General features: G+C 36.7%; 1 protein-coding gene across 1 annotated transcript in view; it reads left to right on the top strand.

The window, feature by feature from the left end:
- The window catches only part of LOC135771878 (uncharacterized), a 138,125-nt gene extending 117,223 nt beyond the window's left edge, over positions 1-20,902 (top strand). Inside the window, exons 24-32 of the mRNA XM_073815496.1 lie at positions 2,263-2,436; positions 3,226-3,399; positions 3,642-3,815; positions 6,759-6,932; positions 10,403-10,576; positions 13,397-13,570; positions 17,430-17,603; positions 17,956-18,129; positions 20,491-20,902. Of these exons, the coding sequence (XP_073671597.1) occupies positions 2,263-2,436; positions 3,226-3,399; positions 3,642-3,815; positions 6,759-6,932; positions 10,403-10,576; positions 13,397-13,570; positions 17,430-17,603; positions 17,956-18,129; positions 20,491-20,509 (1,411 nt within the window). The 3' untranslated portion in view covers positions 20,510-20,902. The remainder of the gene's footprint in view (positions 1-2,262; positions 2,437-3,225; positions 3,400-3,641; positions 3,816-6,758; positions 6,933-10,402; positions 10,577-13,396; positions 13,571-17,429; positions 17,604-17,955; positions 18,130-20,490) is intronic.

Genomic DNA, 20,902 nt, shown 5'->3' with positions numbered 1-20,902 from the left:
TGCTGCGAAAATGCTAGTAAAACTGACTGTTATCAGCTTAAAATAAATTTAGTTGGACTTGATAGCAGAGGTGGACAATACTTAGTTACATTAGTTACATTTTCCAAGCATCTGTGCTTTATTAGGTTGTTTGTCTTGGGAAAAATTTTACTTCACTACATTCTAAAGCATAGAATCATACTGTGTATTAATTAATTAATTAATAAAATTATTTAATACCTAATTACATTTAAATTGTGTACTTTTACTTGAGTAAAAGTATGTTAATGTACTTAAATATTAAATGTGAAACAAAAACGTATTATTTATGAAATGTAATAGTAAAAAGTATGATAATATGCTTTGGAATGTATGTTTTCCAAAGAAAAACACGGATAAAATACAAATACTTGAAAAATACTTTTAAGTAGAAAGTAAAACCTCTGCTTAATAGTGACCCTAGCAACTTATCAATCCACCTGTGGTCTGTGGACGTTGGCATGAACAATCAATTTACTTCTCCTTTCTGTGTTTTTTGGCAGTCTGTAAAACGATAGCTCCGAATTCTTGTTAATCTGTTAGTACAGTCTAATGCAAAACAGCTTTTTCCCATTTCGCCGCGTTTTCACCGTGTTTTCGCCACTCAGTGGGCGTAACCACAGGCCCTCTCGCCGACGGTGACGTCATGTGCATACCCTCTATTGACATGTAGATATGTTCAGGTCAGGACGCATAGCAATCATGTAAAGTTTGGGACACATCGGACACTGTATGCCTGAGTTCCAGCTACTTCCTGTTTCATGACAAAATATCAAATTTTGTCGGGCCAAAACCGACACAAATTTTTACGTAGAGTCAAATCCTTCTTAATTTAACATCACAAAGGCCTTAAGATGACACTCACCAAATATGAAGATGATCCGACGAAAATTGTAAGAGGAGTTTATTAAAGTATGATGCCTGGAAATTACAAAAACTGCCACTCTTGACATCTATGTGAAGTTTGAAGAGTTTTCCAGCATGTTTAGCCCCTCTAAAGTCCCGTTGAAATCAGAGAATAATAATAATAACTCCTTGAAGAACAATAGGGTCCTCACACCCCGGTGTGCTCGGGCCTTAATAAGACAGCTACTTATTCTCAAGTGTGTAAAGATAGTTTGCAGCATACTTGCTGTCAGATTGGCATTTGTCATATCAATGTAACTTAAGGGGGTCGCACACCGGCCGGCAGCTCAGCGCCGCGTCGAGTCGGGTCTAGGACCACTCGGAGGTATCGTAAACCAAAAGTGCACATTGAATAGCGTGAGCTTCGTCAGATAGCGTCTACTTCAAAGTGAAAAATATACGTTAGCAGCCAATGTTAATCGTTAATGATTTGGGACAAATATACTTGTTATTTAATGTTAAACTATGTGAGTGGCGCTGTGTGGCGCGACAGGAATTTGAGCAACTTTCTGAGTCAAAGCTGGGCGGCGTGGACAGGGCGCCACCTGGCGGCGCCGGTGTGCGTATACTCATAGAAAACAATGCGTTTGATTTTTTTTAGAACGGCGCGGCGCTACTCGATCCCCATAAGACTTTACCCAATAAAAATTCAAACGTCATTTAAAGAAGAGGGATTAAAGGTATATTTCACCCATAAACTAAAATTCTGTCATCATTTACTTATATTGTTACAGACCTGTATAAATGTATATGTTCTGATGACCACAAAGGAAGATATTTTGAGGATCATGAGCCCCATTCACTTATAGTATTCTTTTTCCTACTATGGAAGTCAATGGGGCTTCTGATCGGTTTGGTTTCAAACATTCCTCAAAATATCTTCCTTTGTGGTCATCAGATTAAAGACATTTATACATGTTTGTACATGATGACAGAATTTTAGTTTTTGGGTGAACTATCCCTTTAATCCCTCTTTAAATGCTTACCTGTTCCTTGATTTAATTTTTGCAGTAAGATATTGCACAACTGTATAAATTACAATATTGCTAAAAGTATCTGAGAGTTTTTATATTGGTGTCTGGGAGGAACTAATATTTTTCTCTACAAAAGTGGAACTAGAAACAAGTTTGGGAACCACTGATTTATATGTTTCTTAGAAGATAATAGTTTTTTTTTATAAACATTGATTATAAGTTTAATACCACAGGTGCACACTCACGTCCACATACACTGAATTATAGATGAAAGCGAAAATGATGTATAAACTAAAAAGAAGAAATCCATGTTAATATGATGTGTTTATTATGAACTGAGTAACCTGTGTGTCGTTCTCTACAGGTTGAGTTATTGTAATATCACAGCTGAAGGTTGTGATGCTCTGACTTCAGCTCTGACATCAAACCCATCACACCTGACTGAACTGAATCTGAATGTGAACAAAATAGGAGATTCAGGAGTGAAGCTGATCTCTGATGTACTGAAGAATCCTGACTGTAAACTGAAGATACTGAAGTAAGATGAAGTACTATAGGGCCGTTCAGATAATGAGAATTTGCATGAATATGGTACAATAAGTTCCTAATATATTTTGAATAATACTTAATAAATGAGAGCTGAATAAATCTGCATAAATCTCATTCTGTATGTCATCAATGTCAAAATGCATTGAGAATAAGACAGCTACTTATTGCAGCATACTTGTTGTTCCCCCTTGCATGATCAGAATTAGTTAAATCTCTAATATTGAATAAATTTGGTAACTGTGTTTGTTTGCATTTGTCAGATCAGTGTAACTTAAGACTTAGACCAATAAACATTTAAAAGTGTCATTCTGCCGTTAAAGGGATAGTTCACCCAAAAATGAAAATTCTCTCATCATGTACTCACTCTCATATTGTTACAAACCTGCCTTTGTTTTGATGACCACAAAGGAAGATATTTTGAGGAATGTTTGAAACCAAACCGATCAGAAGCACCATTCACTTTCATGGTATTCTTTTTTCCTACTATGGAAGTCAATGGGGCTTCTGATTGGTTTGGTTCATCAGAACAATGGTGGCCATCAGAACACAGACATTTATTTAGGTTTGTAGCAACATGAGGGTGAGAACATGATGTCAAAATTTTTGTTTTTGGGTAACTTGTTCCTTCATTTAGTTTTTGCAGAAAGATGTTGAAATACTGTATGAATTACAATATTGCAAATAAATAATGTAATAGTTTAAAGCAAAGGATGTAACTGTGAGTCTTTATATTGGTGTATGGGATGATACATTTTGTGTCATTGTCTGTTCTCTACAGGTTGAAGTACTGTAATATCACAGCTGAAGGTTGTGTTGCTCTGTCTTCCGCTCTGACATCAAACCCATCACACCTGAGAGAACTAAATTTGTCTCTGAATAAACTTGGAGATTCAGGAGTGAAGCTGATCTCTGATGTATTGAAGAATCCTGACTGTAAACTGGAGATATTGGAGTAAGATCATCTCTCTGTCACACATGTTATTACTTCCAGTTTGATAGTAAAAAATAAACCTTTAAGGATTTTAAGTGTATTTTCAGTTATGTGGGATATATGTTTTTGTGTTTCGTCTGTGTATTCATGTATGTATGTATGTATGTATGTATGTATATTGACATTTTATATACAATTGTCTGTATATTGTCTTTTGCGTTGTGAACTAATAGACTCAAGTGTGTGTCTTTTGTTTTTTGCAGCATGAGAACGTGTGATATCACAGCTGAAGGTTGTGTTGCTCTGTCTTCAGCTCTGACATCAAACCCATCACATCTGAGAGAGGTGAATCTGTCTATGAATGAATTTGGAGATTCAGGAGTGAAGCTGATCTCTGATGTACTGAAGAATCCTGACTGTAAACTGGAGAAACTAAAGTAAGATCTGATAGTCAGACATGTACTGGTTCAGAGTAAAACACGTTGAAATGTTCAGTTATTTGTTAACAGTGAAATAGATTCGACTGCTGTCTCTATGATTCCCAAAGCACTCACAGGAAATTAATAGTTACTTAGTATTTTAATAATGATGAGCATCTTGTTTTAACACTGACAAGACGATGAGTGTCATTTAATGTAACATGCATCCATTTTCTGAACCCGCTTATAAGGGCTTTGGCTTTGTGGGAGGTTGCCTAATTGACCAGTCCATCACAAACCACACATTCACACTTGCACACCTAGGACACTTTGATGACTCAAAATCCCCAATCTTGCAATTAGGTATTTTGGACGGTATTGCAATTAAATGTCTATTTCGATGATAAATTTTAGGGGTGTGACGAGACGCTTAATCCACGAGACTAGACACAAGATTGGGTTCACGAGGACAATATTTTTACACTTTTTAAGAAATCCTTAATGATAAAATAAATTAATAAGTAACTGAAATAACGTTATTTTTAACTAATCAAAGACTGTCCCTAACAATTATTTTGCTAACTGATAATATAGTAATTTGTTATTTTTGGGTAACAAGAATAGACCCAAGTTAGCAATAGTCTTTAAAATTACATAATAACGAAGATGCAATAATAATTGGTTTAAATAAAGTATCAAAACCAAGTTACATTAAATAATATTACATTAACAAACACATTACATTTGTGGTATATAAATAAAAAGCATTATGTATTATACCAAATGCCTGCAGGGGGCGATAGTGGTCTCGCGGATGCTACTTTCACTTTAGACGGAGAAGCGCTTATTTTTAGCCAAACAATGTTTAAATCCATTTGAATATTTAATATTTGTCCATTTCTTTACAATAGAAATGATATAGCCACTGTCATTCTTGAGCAAGAGCATGCATGCAGACATTAAATCATGTAAACTCTGAATGAGGGTTTAATCTGCTGAGACTTCACATCTGACACTGATCGAGAGACAAACACAACGCGTCTCAGACTTCACACGAGTTCCCAAATGAACATTATTGGAAACCCAAACAAAAAAGCACACGCAGTAAAAGAAACAATGTAATGCATACACTGTAAAAAGTTCAAACAGAAAGCTGCATCCTCCGGAGGTCGTATATGCAGGCTCCATACCTCATCAAGGTTTATTTCAGTTAATTATCTGAGCTTTACATTCGCAAGTCTTGAGCATATTACAACAATTTGTGATTAACTAAATAATTAGTAAACTTTATAATCGTTAATATTCTCTAATAAGACAGTCTTCATGACGTAAATCTAGTCTACAAATACGACCTCCGAAGAATGCAGTCTTTTATTTGAGAAACGGCCAGCATTTCACCTCCACGAGAAATCTCTTGACATAATTAATCTCGCGAGACACATTTAATCTCGCCACACCCCTAATCTCGTCACACCCCTAATAAATGTACAAGAGCCGTTTCTCAATACCAAGTACGCCAAGTTCGGACTTGCAAGTTCAGACTCGGAAGTAGAGGTCTTACCCGAACCCAAAGAGACCCGTAAATGTGCTACACTGAACCGACCCGGACCCGTCTGTTATTTTGAAAGCTGGACCCGGATCCAACCCGGACCCGTCTATTATTTAAAAGCTGGACCTGGAACTGACGCGGACCCGTCTATTATTTAAAAGCTGGACCCGAACCCGTTCGGGAAGACATAGACCCGACGACAAATATTCTTAAACTAAACGTTATTAATAAGTCAATAGCGAACATTAAAGTTTTTGTCTAACCTATAGAAGTTAGCCTTCTCCCTCCTTGTACCTGACTGTGATGCACAATCCTCATTGCCAAGAAAGTTCCATCCATGTTATTCCTTGACGATTGAAATTCTTAATGCTTATTCCAGCTTTAAGAAGTCCACTTTACAGTCACAGTGATGAATAACACAGTTTTACATTTGTTGTTTAATGGGTCCTCTAACCTGAATTAATAGATTGAGACCCGACCTGGCCGATCATTTAAAATATAGACCCGAACCCGAACGTGTCCAGGGTTGGGTCCTCGGGTCTTCCGTGTAGACCTCTACTCGAAAGAACGAACTCCCGAGGAAACTATAATATACGATTGTACAACATGAAAAAAACACACAAGAAAAACACCCAGTTAAAGTAAAGCCCAGTAAATTACTACAGTGTTAAGATTATATAAAAACATATGTGATTTATATAGATATGTGAAACTTTACCATCAGTTAAAAGGATAACAAATAACAGACTTCATATGAATAATAAAGATAAATAAATTGATGAGAAAAAAAATGCCAGTTAGATATATTCAAAGAGAATATTTTATGTTTGACCATCAGACACTGGAGGGCAGAGCAGCTGCACTGAGATCGCGAAAAAATTCAGAAGGACTTGCCGAGATGAGGTTGACCTTTGATTCATTGAAACTCACATATCCAAAAGAAAATTGTATCGCCGTTGATGCGAAATGCATTCTGGGAAACGTGTCTGTCAGAAGTCCGCACAAGTCTCCTCCTGACGCATCATTGATAAAATGGGCGAATCAAGAACACATCCGGGGATGTTATGTGAACTTGGCTTTATACAAACTTTGATTTAGAAAAGTACTTAGGCCGCGACTGATGACGTTTTACAAGAACACAAGTACAGACTAGAAGAACACTTATTGAGAAACAGCCAAGGAAAATAAATATGACGGTCTTCAATCAGGACAAATGTGCATTTTCTTCATATTTGCACACATTTTCCTGTTTTCTATTATGGTTCTGATATGGACTGTGGCAAAAGCAGAGTTCACAGAGGAAGCCTATGCTTATTCAGGGAGGACATTCAAACTCCACACAGAATGAAAAATTATGTCATGAATTTAATGATAACTTGAGAGACTAAAATGTGTGTCATTGTTCTCTACAGGTTGTGTGTTTGTAAAATCACAGCTGAAGGTTGTGTTGCTCTGTCTTCAGCTCTGAGATCAAACCCATCACACCTGAGACATCTGAATTTGTCGTTTAATGATGTAACGGATTCAGGAGTGAAGCTGATCTCTGATGTACTGAAAAATCCTGACTGTAAACTGGAGATACTCAAGTAAGATTATTTTGAAAGTAATTAATTTAAAAGTCATTATAGTTTAAATTATAAGATTTTAGCATGATAATGATAGAAGAATCATCACTCGGCATAACCCCTATTGATGGTTCAGTGGCACATTGTAACTCATACCCAGGGCCAGACGGAATATGCAGACTTTTTCTGTGAATTTTCTTTTTTTTTGGAAAAATCTGCAGAATTCTGTGAAATGATTTTAAATGTTTTTTTAGAGAGATATAAGAGAATTTAAGCTGATAATATTACAAAAATGCATATTAAATAATTACTTTTTAAAGGCTTACAATGAAAATGAATACACCAAACCAATGAGTCATCTGAATTAAACTGGACCAACAATGTGCATAGAATTATATTTTGTATATAAAATGACATCTTATTGTTTATAGTGTTACATGTTATAGCAAAATAAAAAAGCTTGTGTTAATGCGTTCTCATTATGAATTTAGCACGTATGAAAATAATTTCATAATTCTGCGGAATTCTGTGGCCGCGGATTTCGTTTGGGGCCTGGTCATACCATCAGATCAACAGGTTTCAGGGACCTGTAAGGAACCACCCACTTGCCCAACGAAGGAATCCAATGGCCTGGCGAAGGGATTTCGCGTTCTCGCTTTCCACAGTGCTTCTGAAAGAAATTATCTTCATTTATTAATATTTGGATTAATTTATTAGAATTTGAGTTTAATAAGTATAATCTGAATCCAATTGAAAATAAATAATATTTGCTGATCATAATTTAAAGTGCCCATATTATGGCTGCTTTTCCAGTTAAATAAGTGTGTGAGTTCCATAAAACATGTTTCAGAAGTTGTTTGCTCGAAATAGCTTGTAGGAAAAGATTCTTACCCATCTCTGGTAGCCTCTGTTTCAGTGCCTTTCAGATTGTGACGTTTTGAGGTGGTCATTACATATTTATAAGCTGCTGCTCCTATGGCCACGCCCCACGTCCAACGTCATGTGCGCACACAGAATGGTATCGCGTGAGCATTACAGACTATATACTGTATATTATTATTAACGGTTTATGTATTATTATGCCAACATACAAATCAAGCAAAAAAGTATCACTAATAAGTACACTCTAGGAGAAGAAAGTCATTACACATAATGTAGCAGTCTCAACAATACACTTGTTTTGCCCTAGATAACGCTAACATATTCCCGTTTATAAAACATTTTCAAACGCATTATTCAAACAAATTACAGAAATTTAGACCCGGCGCGAGATGTATACTGCTTATGGACACCATGCTAATTGCTAGAAGCTAGCGGGAGGTCCCACTTTTAGTTTGTCAAAACACTAGAAATGTAAAATATAGCAGTTACATTTTTGTATAACTTTCGAAAAGTACGATAGCTGGTCACTGGCTTTGCAGAAGAAACCATGCTGCAAACTAACCAGCATAGCGGTTAGCCACCTCGTTCTCAATGGCAAATGACTGCTAAAACACACACACAAGTTCACCCCCTCGACGCGCACCAATTCGTGGGCGGGATGACGTCAGTTTTTTTAACACTGCTAACAATATCTATATAGCCTACTGTCTACAAACATTAATAATATCAACATTGCTATACATCGTTTAAAAGGTCTACGGGTTTAGCATCAGTGTATTGTCTCTGTTTGAGATACAGATGCTCTAGCATCATAAATTTAGTATTTTGTGACGGAATTCCGAATGACAACATGCAGAACATAAACGGGACTTCTCTTACCTTTGTGTTGATATAACGATCGCGAATCAAATCCAGTCTGTTTCAGATGTGTGAATAACCCATGAAAACCGTCTAATCCAAACTGCGTTTCTCTTGATTTTTCTCACATTTCAATAATTGTCTGACATTAAAACACTAAAGCAAAAAATTACCATGTTTTAAGAAACTTATTAGGGTAAATGTATCTAGATTATCTGTTATATATAAAATCGATCTTAATCCTAGCATTTACATTGTAATGTTTGTGTGGGATTTTTAATGTACAGTGACGAACTCTGTCAGATTCAAATTGGCTGTCGCGTGGCGCACACACACACTTAAGGTGCGCTGAAAGAGAGATTCTCATTATAAAACAGATTCTTAAACAAGATTTTAAGCCCATTATGTGTTTTTACCGAACTTTAGAAGAGACAAAATACGGACTTAAATCGGCTTTTTGACACACAGTGATGAAAACGCGGTTGAAGTGCCTGTCATTTATATTTATGCCGGAGCCTGAAGAAACATCACTCTCCACTCCATGCCGTCCCGCGACTCCTGCCCCTCCATGTTCGTCAATCAGGTTTAATGCGCGCGCAGCTTGCTTAGTAACAGTAACATGTAAACGTGTTGTGTGTGTGCGTGTGTCGACGCGCTGTGCTTTCTTTTCAAAATTCTGCTTGGTGTTTGCGCTGCACGTTCTGCTCTGCCGTTAATGGCACATAACGTTAAGTAACATTGTTTGAAATTTAACTTGTCCAGTTGGACAACTAATTTTCTCTTACATTTGTCCTACAAAAAATCCACTTGTCCCGGACAAGCGGACAAGCCTTAATGTCGAGCCCTGTAGTCTATTGTTAAAATCAGATTTTGCATGAACGTCTTGTAATAGAATATAATATACAATCTGAGGACTATTTACCACTGTATATGAGATAACACTTTAGGTTCCGGTAAACGCATAATCATGCGTTAAAACTTTGTTATTAAAAGTAGGCGGGAGTATAATACATAATATCCAAACAGCGCTGCAGTATGGAGGTTATTAGCGAAGTGACTGCTGTTGCTGTAGCTACGGGTGGGTGGAGACCTGGGTAGTGGGGTGGTGGACAGGAATATTAAAATGGAATGTGACGACAAGGCGTGTGACGTCACAACGGAGCTGATTTTGAAACCGCAAAATCTGAGACTCAAGGCAGAGGACAATCAGAAACTTGTATCTCACTCAAAACGGCATGGATGGATTTTTTTCCAAGTTTGTATGTGTGTGTGAAAGCACCAACACCCCAATGATTAAATTATGATCAGCAAATATTATTTATTAACAGTTGGAGTCAGATTATAATTATTTACAGAGTCAAAGAATTAAACCCAATTTCTAATAAATGAATCCAAATTTTAATAAATGAAGATAATTTCTTTCAGAAGCACTGTTGAAAGGGAGAACACGAAATCCCTTCGCCAGGCCATTGGATACCTTCGTTGGGCCGGTGGTTCCTTACAAATCTACCTTAAAAAGAAACTGAAACTTAATTTTTAAAACCTCATTCAATCCTAGGGGGCGGGGCAGTTTCCCAGACAGTGCTTATGCAAGTCCCAGAATAAAATGCATGTTTGTTCTGCCTTTATATAAAAACATCTTGCACTGACATATCTTAACATATATCAGTGCCATTGTTTTCTCTCAAGATGCACACCGGTATTGTTTTTTTTTTTTTTGTAAGATATGTTTGTAAAAATGTTCTCTACAGCTTGTGTGAATGTAATGTCACAACTGATGGTTGTGCAGCTCTGTCTTCATCTCTGACATCAAACCCATCACATCTGAGAGATCTGAAACTGAACTGGAATTATATTGGGGATACAGAATTAAAGCTGATCTCTGATGTACTGAAGAATCCTGAATGTCAACTGGAGATACTGGAGTAAGATCATCTCTCTGACAGTCACACAATGCACTGGTTCTTAGTACAACAACAAAAATAACCACACAACAGGGTTTATATAAAGTCAGGGAGAGATTATGATAAGCAAGTAGATTCACAGTGTCAGAGATTTAGAGAGAAGAGGTACAATGAAGACACAGTTATACATTTCAGGGCTCGAGAGTGCGACCAAATTTCTCAATGGTGCGACTTAAAAAAAATCTCAGGTTGCACCCGTGTGCCGCGAATGATAAGAGAAGAGGAAAAGAACAATTGACAACTTTTTCGTTAAGAATTAAGTTAAGGCCTGTTCCATCCGGGTTATGATCCGAAGATCGTAACCAATGCTATGACATCAACCTCCCGTCACATCAGCCCTGGTCTGACGGCATTAGGTAACTGGCCTCCTACAATCGAGTCCAAGCCAGAGCATAATTCTTATGAAGAAAAATTATTTGAACGTAAACCCGAACAGCATCATAATCTTACTGCCAAAGCTAATCCTATAAACTTTTCGGTGTTTGCTGTATCGCTATTACCCCCTGCCAGACTGGCTGTCTAAAATAGAGAAATAAGTTAATTCCTTGATTTGCGTTGTTGACTCATTTATAAATAATTTCCCCCAAGGGTTTAGTTTCATGCGCAAATAGCATTAAAATCAATAGAACATGATGATTACGTCTTTTTTTGATGAAAAAATACTAAAATAAATAAGCCTACACGAAATGTGTTTCATTTAAATAATTAGCAAGTTAACAAAACAAATTCAAAAGTAGCCTAGCCTATACATGAATTTTTTGTGTGTGCGATGTGCTCCAAAACCGATGCAGCACAAAACACTTTTTTATTATTTAAAAAAGCACAATGTTTTGTTATTATTGTGAGTTTAACTTTACATAAATAAAAGTACACCATTTACAGTTTTGAATGTTGTTTTACTTTTATCTTTATGACCATAATGTTTGGTAATTTAAGGTAATGCAAGATGCAAGCTCTTCACGCTTATGCCATCACCGGCGCGGGTTTTCGCAGGGGGGCAAGAAAGAGACATTAAACTTTAAACATTTAACATTCTACTTGAGTTTTTTTGGACATCCCTTTGGAATCACTGCATACATATCATCAATTTATCAGGTAATTTATAAATATAAGCGCAGCGCTTATGAGTGTTCAAACAGTGCTGACCGCTCAGCTGTCAATCTGCCGACCCTCACAAAGTTTCACATTAAACTAGATGAGGTTAAAGTTTGTGAACAAACTTTATGTTGGCTTGAGAAAGCCTAGTCTGAGAGTAATAGATGGAGCTGCAGTTGGGGGAGTTGAGTTAGTTGGGGCAGATGGTTAGTTGGGGCAGAATTGGGCAGAATGGGGCATTTAGGGTAGTTGGGGCAGAATTGGGTAGTTGGGGCAGATGGGACATTTAGGGCAGATGGGGCATTCAGGGCAGTTGGGGCATTTAGGGCAGTTGTGGCAGAATTGGGGCAGACGGGGCATAATTGGGCAGTTGGGGCATTTAGGGGAGAATTGGGCATTTAGGGGCAGAATTGGGCAGATGGGGCATTCAGGGCAGTTGGGGCATTTAGGGCAGTTGGGGCAGAATTGGGTGTTTGGGGCAGATGGGGCATTTTGGGGCAGTTGGTGCATTTGGGGCAGAATGGGGCAGTTGGGGCAGAATTTGGCAGTTGGGGCAGAATTGGGCAGTTGGGGTAGAATTGGGCAGTTGGGGCAGATTGGGCATTTGGGGCAGTTGGGGTAGAATTGGGCATTTGGGGTAGTTTGGGCAGTTGGTACATGTGGATAGAATTGGGCAGTTGGGACAGAATGGAGCATTTTGGGCAGAATGTGGCATTTGGGGCAGAATAGGGCAGATAAGGCATTTGGGGTTAGGTTTGGTGGCAGTAGCTTAAAAGCTCTAGGAGGAGTTAGAGTTAGAAATTTTAGTCTCAGAAAAAAAGAAGAGGGAATAATAATACGTTTAAGTGCAACAACAGTATGTTGGCTTTCTCAAGCCAACATAATGATAATATATTTGTCCAATCATGGCCCTTTGCTTATTTCGGTCCATGTTCTTCATGAAGATCTTTAAAGATTTGTACTTACTTTGAGATTTGCGGTTCGGCCGGTCGCAGTCTTTGTCAAACGGGCGGGCATGAAATAAATTGATGCTAATGTCGGATAATGGGTCAAGTGTTATTTTAATCGCACGGATGCGGGTTATCAAACATGAAACTTATAAAATTGCCTACATGTTTGTATTCTGTACATTAAACCACCATGGGCGCTAAACTCTAAAGAGATAGTTCACCCAAAAATGAAAATTTCTGTCATCACCCTCATTTTGTTACAAACCTGTATAAATTTCTTTGTTCTGATGAACACAAAGCAAGATATTTTGAGGAATGTTTGTTACCAAACCGAGCGTGAGCCCCGTTAACTTCCATAGTAGGAAAAAATAATACTATGGAAGTGAATGGGGCTCATGAATGGTTTGGTTATAAACATTCCTGAAAATATCTTCACTCATGTTCACCAGAACAAAGACATTTATACAGGTTTGGAACAACATGAGAGTGAGTAAATTATGACAGAATTTTCATTTTTTGGGTAAACAATAAATGCGATGTGGTCAAAAATTTGGGTGCACCTAACTTTTGTGCTGGTGCGCCTAAAAAAAAAAGTTAGGGCGCACCAGTGCAAAAAGTTAGTGTAGAGCCCTGCATTTGTGATTCATATTTTACACCTTATGTTAATAATCTCATTGATCTGATGTGTGTGCTGTAAACCGAGAGAGTGATGTGTGTGTATCATTGTTCTCTACAGGTTGAGGGAGTGTAATATCACAGCTGAAGGTTGTGTAGCACTGACTTCAGCTCTGACATCAAACCCATCACACCTGAAACATCTGAATCTGATTCTAAATGATCTTGGAGATTCTGGAGTAAAGCTGCTGTCTGATGCACTGAAGAATTCTCACTGTAAACTTGAGATACTGTGGTAAGATGTTTTCGGCTTTTAACGTTTTACTGAATGAACAAATACATAAAACTTACACATTTTTTCAAATCATAATTTAAAAAAAATCTAAACACACTGATCCAGCACCAGAAATGCCAGAAGATGATCAGATATGAGAAGTGATCTTACTGGAGTTTTAGTAAGTATATTTCACAGTAATGTAGGAGCTGGACTATGAATTTGAAAGTAATAAGATGATCTTCTCTCAAAACACTTGCAGTAGTCAAATCTAGATGTAAAAAAATAAAATGAGTTTCTCCAGAGGCGTCATGCCCATTCAAACTAAGGGGGGCACGTGCCTTTTCGGTTTTTGAGCCAAATGGATTTTGCATGCAACCTCAAAATCAAAAAAACGTCCATTAATCTGTAAATTGTCTATTAATCTGTTTAATATGCACAATAATATCAATTCTGTGCTGCGTTCTTGTCACAATTTTTGGCGTTTTGATAGTGTTTTGATCATGTTACATTACCATGTTACATTACTTTATTCTGGCGGCAGGCGCTGCAGTCAGAGCAGTCGCAGATGTCATCAGCATCTGAGCATGCTCACGAGCTCTTGGCTGTTGCTGCAGCATTTTGCTATCTGAGGAATTAAAACGTGTAAGAAACGCTCACATTTTCAAACCCCAGTACGGTAATGTGCAGTTAACCTTCTCTGTGTAGAAAATGTATGGTTTAAAGAGCCAGTAAGATGACAATTTTAAGCATCCTATCACTCTTTATAAGTCCCTGACAACAGGTTTAAATTCATGCAAGGTCAAAAAACACAGTATAAATTTAAAAAGTTACCCCATTTCTCAGAGATCCCCAAACGATTCGTGTGAAGGCGTTCAACGACTCAGTCTGCCTAAACCCCACCTTTCAGCAGCCTACTCTGCTCTGATTGGTCAACTGACACAGTCTTCGCACAGATCACAGATCAGTGGCACAGACCAACAATAGTGCAACATGTATTGACTTAGTGCTAACATGATTTACTGACAAGACATTATCGACATCAATACATATCATTCATCATTAATCCAAGCAATAAAACGTAGATAGAAACTAACATTTTACACTCATTTAAGCATTTATTTAAGCTAATCGGGTCATAGCAAAACCGTAAGTGCAGCATAAGCCGCTTGCTATCGTGACTCTGACAGTATATAGAGTTTAAACAACAACATAATTTATCATTAATCCAAGCAATAAAAAAGTCGACAGAAACTAACAATTTTACACTCATTTAAGCATTTATGTAAGCTAATCAGGTCATAGCAAAACCGTAAGTGCAGCATAAGCCGCTTGCTATCGTGACTCTGACAGTATATAGAGTTTAAACAACGATATCATACATCATTAATCCAAGCAATAAAAACATTTTAACTTCTTACACCCTGAAGCTATTTTGGGGATTTTCGCCTGGATTTGGCCTACCCAATTTCAAAAGCATCCCATACCCACATGCAGAGGTTTACATACAAAAGTTTGGTATCATTTTACAGGTAACCCTTTGAAATTACATAAAACACTGTTAAAAGTGCTCAACATGGTTGTATGTGTTGTCAGTCCTCTAATAAACACAAAAATAAATAGGCGCTTTTTGATGTTTTTTTCTAAAGTTTTTATTTGAAAGTATATAACTCTGGCCCTGAGTATCTCAGGTCCCTGCAGACAGTTTTGTTTGATTCCAGCAATTGTCAGCTTACAGAGGAAAAAGGAATTTTTTCTCTATCATAATCTATGCAAAAGTTATTTTACTCCAACTGAAGGGAGGAATAATACCCTTTTTGTATACAATTTCTGCCTAAGAACATTTGAAGTGTCCCCATAACCACATACAGTGGAATTAATGCAATTTCTTTATATCATTTTAAAGAAAACCCTTTGAAGTTACATAAAAAGCTGCTGTTTGTGACAAATATTGTTATTTATGTTGTTTTTCATATGATGAAACACCAAATTTTCTTTTTTATGTTGTAAACACTGTCTTTGATAGTGTATAACTCTGGTTCTGTGTGCTCCTGCAGACAGCAGACAGTAAACACCCAAAAAAAGAATGAACTCTTTAGCATGTCGCATTCAAAAGTTATTCTCATTTTACTAAAGGGTGTGAAAATACATTTTTCATATAAATATTAATTTTTTGTTTTGCACATATAATAAATAGCAAGGGATTATATATGCACACAACCAAAGAAAATGCTGTGAATGGACTCATTGTTTAGAGTAGGACCTAAGAGAAAAGATGGTGTATCATTTGTGGCTATCTGTGCTATCTGAGGCAGTTCACACTCAAGTTTCACATATGTTTACAAAAGACCATTTTTTACCTTATTATTCATTCACCGATTGTTGGATATGTGTTGATATTAGAACAAAAATAACTGTCAAAAATAACGCTGTAGTCTTATTCCTGAGAGTGAGAGCTTTCATTTGATATAAGACTTGCCCATGTTTGTCATTTTTGAAAAATATGAAAAATGTAAATATTAAATCATATAATAAAATATTGGGGGGGTGATAGTGTAAATTAAGTGTAAATAACTTTCTTACAGTAAAAGATGTGTCAAAGTGATGCATATCTGCAGAAAGTAGAGACTCTAAGCTTTCAAACAGTATCTCATATGTGTTACTGGGGTCCATGACGGAGCATCAAAGATTAAAAGAATCTTTTATATTAAGTCAAAATACGAAATTCTGGACCCGGGACAGGGTCCTCAGGGTTGAAGAGGTTTTAAACTCATTTAAGCAAGTATGTAGCTATAATCATACTTACAGGTTGTGGTTAGGAGACGCATGTTGTTCCAAATTAAGTGGGTACTGAACCATCTTTCATTGTCAAACGTCTAAATCCCTCCGTTAAAAATTAATTTTAACCAATGATTCTTCACAGCCAAATGTTTAGCAAAAATCCATTCCTCTAATAATTTTATCTAAAAATATTTTTTAAATCATTATTTAAATCAATCACGTGGCTATAGCTTATGTCATTTTTGTTGTTTATATACTTTATGGATTTAAAATTACATAACTTTTATAGGATAATGAAGTTGTTGTGCAAAATGCATTAATGACACAATTAAACAATTCATTAAACAAAACGTAAATAAACAAAACATGCCGTTTCAGATGTAAATATGATGCCATCATGCCAATATGTTATTATTCCGATTGAATAGTATTTGATACAAAAGTTAGTCAACACTTTTATTTTGGAGGTTTTTGCATAAAGGCAGGGGTGCTCAGATTGTTAGAAATGTAAGTGAAAAGGAAAGACTGAAAGCTATTTCGTTTGATGGCTTGTGTATGCACAAATTTCTGTGAGCTATGCAGACTGTGCCCCAATTAAAAAAATTGGTGCATGACGCCCCTGAGTTTCTCACCATCAGTAGAGCAGAATTTCACATATCAACATTTAGATGTTTCTCAGGTGATCATGTACTGTTTGACAAACATTGATTTTATCAGTTGATCTTTTTATAATCAATACTTCATTTTATAATCAATGCATTCTGATTGGTCAATTGAGACATTGCATGATCAGTTATTTCTAGATAACACTTATCCAGGTATTGTGAGTCATCTTGACCTGTACTAATAAATATATCACATATATATTATTTTATTTTTATTGGTGGCAAGTTGGCACCTGTTAAGAAGTATAATGTACATCCAAACCTTTAAACCCCTTCCGGTACATTACGTGCATTTTTACTTTACTGAGATTGTCATGTTTTATATTACAGGTGCACACACAAATCCACATAAATTATAAATAAATCAATTTATAGCAAAAAAGTAGCAAAATGCAAAAACTAACAAAAGGAATCCATGTAATTTTTCTCTACAGGTTGAGCTGGTGTAATATCACAGATGAAGGTTGTGTTGCTCTGACTTCAGCTCTGAGATCAAACCCATCACATCTAAAAAATCTGCATCTGTCTCATAATAATCTTGGAGATTCAGGAGTGAAGCTGATCTCTGATGTACTGAAGAATCCTGACTGTAAACTGGAGATATTATGGTTTGATCATCTCTCTGATAGACACACATGATATCATAAAGACATTGTCAAGTAGTTTATAGTGAGAATAAATTAGGCTATTTGGGATTATATCCATATTATCCATCTGCTTGGATCATTCACATCACACTAAGTATTCTTGTTCATGAATATTTCTGTAATATTTTATAGATATGTTATAGGTTGGGTGATGTTGTAGTGAACATCAGCATGTCTTTATAGGAGAGTTTGACACCAAGTAATACAATAAAGTTTTGTTTTACAATAGATATAAATTAAACAGTAACATTAACTTCAAACGAAATATTACTATTCTATGGGAGACTGAATTTTGTGTCCTTGTTCTCTATAGGTTGTGGAAGTGTAATATCACACATGAAGGTTGTGTTGCTCTGACTTTAGCTCTGAGATTAAACCCATCACATCTGACTGAACTGAATCTGAAAGAGAATAATCTGGGAGATTTAGGATTGAAGATGATCTCTGATCTGAAGGATGATCCACAAAATCAACTGAAGACACTACAGTGAGTAATTTTATTCCTCATCTAGTTTAATATCTTTAGGTTTTTCTACCTCAAACTAGTTTTATTTTGCTAAATGATATACATTAAAAGGACAGATATTTTCAACTATATTACACTGTTTTATTCTAAATGTTTTAATGTACTGTCTTTATTTTTCATGAACACAATATTAGCTAGGAGTCGACCGATTATCGACGTCGATATTAAGCATTTTGCCGATCATCGACAACGGCCATTTTAAAAGCAGATTTGCCGATAAAGTAATATAATTTTGAATTGCGCTATTTTGGCTCTGACGCAGCCAAGGATTTAGTGAGAGCCGTTGGAACACGAAACAGGGCACACTATTCAGTTGGCTAGAGCAACATCTGACTTGTTGGGAGTCACGAATCCGGCCAATCAGCGCAGGAGGCTGAAGACACCACCTAAAGCACTTGCTAACTGGAGTTGCTTTGCAATGATTTCGCTCTGTGAGTTGACTCTGCAATACAAGAGTTTAGCACACGTTTCAGGCAGTTGACCGAGCTGACATTTGGAAGTTATGTCATTTTAAAAATACTAGCCATTTTAAAGAACTTGAGCGCTTCGGTCTTCACTCAGTGCACTCTTATGCACACGCACACAGCCGCCTTGTCTCAAGCTGCTCGCAAGTTATTTTTTGCGACTTATTTATTACAGACAAATGTTCAGATACACACACGTGTGCTTTAATGCCTGTCTTGGCGACATATATACTTAAGGAATAGGCTATTGAACCAACTAATTGTGCCTATAATATGGTATTAATGTTATAGTTTTATAAAAACATTTACGGTCTTTTCAACAACATACACAATGAAGCTTTGAAGGCAATTACATTATATACGCTTATAATATAATACAAATTGTTTAGTTAATCGTTATATACATATGATAGTTCATCCACTGATGTGCAACATGATTAACTGAATAGTTCCACTATTCCACTATTGAATAATAGACACTCCAGCCCAGGTGGTGGCGCTAATCCGCCATTGCCAATTGCAAGAATAGAAACAAAGTTCCCGGCGCGGAGTAATACCATACCTCACAGCACATCTAATACAAGTCAATTGAGTTGGCAAAAACTACGATAAAACCTGTTGGAATGTGTATTTTGCAGCGATTTTTGTGTGAGCATACAAGTGAACACCCCTGACCACTCGGTGAGTTTCACATCTTTGTAAACGAAAGTTTAATGCATTTTAGGAAGGATTGTTCCAGTGCACCATTAAACCCATTGTAAAGGTGGAAGGTGAAACACAAACACCCGAAAATGCGGGCCGCCGCATATGTCGAAATTTCAGTCAAAACTGTTCTATTTCATCATAAACAATCTGAAAACAGGGCTTTAAGTGTAAAATACCGAACTTGTCCTTTAAAGCGTTAAATGCGTTTCTAGCAACAACAAAAAAAATTAGTCGCCAGTTTGTGTGCAGAAACATTATGTAATTATACAAATCCTTCTTTTCTTTTTTGTGTAATCTCCTTTAAACCGCAACAGTCACACAAAACATGCTGCTGAGGATCCCCTATCAGTGATGTCACATTGATTACGCCCCACCCATAACCGCTCACAGACTCTGCCTTATGAGCGTGTAGTTTAACCTTTTGCCAGAGACACGTTTTGATGTAGTCCATAGTACATGTGTATGCGCGCTACCCCCTACTTTGCATACCCTCTGCTTTGCATTTAAAGAGACACACACAAAAAAGTGTTTCTCTTTGCAGCCCATATGAGTTATGCGCCAACAATGTGGGGATTTTTGTTAGTGGAAAGTCTATGGGGTCGCGTAAGTGGCCAGGATGTGTCATGATTTGTCAGTAATTAATGAAAAGCTGACTGAACACTGCACATTTTTGATGATTTTGTTCTGCTGTGTTAATAAGAAATGTTTCTGTTATCTGACAGTCAATATATTTGTGTGAACAAACTTTGTAAGTTTTTTTTTTTGCCAGTTTTGCCTTATTTAACAGTCAGTATTAGGAGAGGACAAGAAAGTACAGGGAGGAGAGAGGGGTATGGGATAGGCAAATGACCATGAGCCGGGAATCGAACTAGGGTCGCCGAAAGTGTCGGAGCGCTGCCCAGTACACCATTGGCTCCGACTTGTGTGAACATCTTTATCTGAATGTGATGCATGTTACGTAGCAAAAACATGTTGCACAAAAATGTAAATAAATACATGTGAGCACTACCATGACCATGAATTCAAACTAAGGATTGAATGTCACCTGTTTAGTTTATTTTTAGTCTTCTAGCTTGTTGTGTGTCATGTCACAGGAATTTATGTTTTGCTTGTGTTTTATTTTGTTCTGAGATGGATCTGTGTGTTTTAACAGCTTTAAGATGCCCATCTGATGTTCTGTTAGTGGAGAAAAGGAGGAACAGAAACATCAGTCAACACCCTGGACAGAGACTTGAAGATACACACAGACTTGAAGATAATCACACAGTTTGTGACCATGCTGTATTATTTTTTGCTACTTTAATTGTTTTGTAGATTCACTTCAAGTGAAGATTGAATCAGATTATGACAGTGGCCTAATATCTTATAAATGTGACATTATGTCTGATTCTTTAAGACAGTGTTTCTCACATGTTTTAATTTCCCTTATGTGTCAAGGGGGGAACAGCAGTGGGGTTTGTGAGACTCTTTAAAAGTGCCAACGCTAAATTAAATAGAACTGTAAGATTTACAGAAGTATATTTAATGTTTATGTATGTGTTTAATGGACATTTCTGTTAAATAAA

Source organism: Paramisgurnus dabryanus, chromosome 8 (assembly GCF_030506205.2).
Source record: "Paramisgurnus dabryanus chromosome 8, PD_genome_1.1, whole genome shotgun sequence".
NCBI classification, from domain to species: Eukaryota; Metazoa; Chordata; class Actinopteri; order Cypriniformes; family Cobitidae; genus Paramisgurnus; species Paramisgurnus dabryanus.
This window is presented reverse-complemented; position numbering and strand designations above follow the sequence as displayed.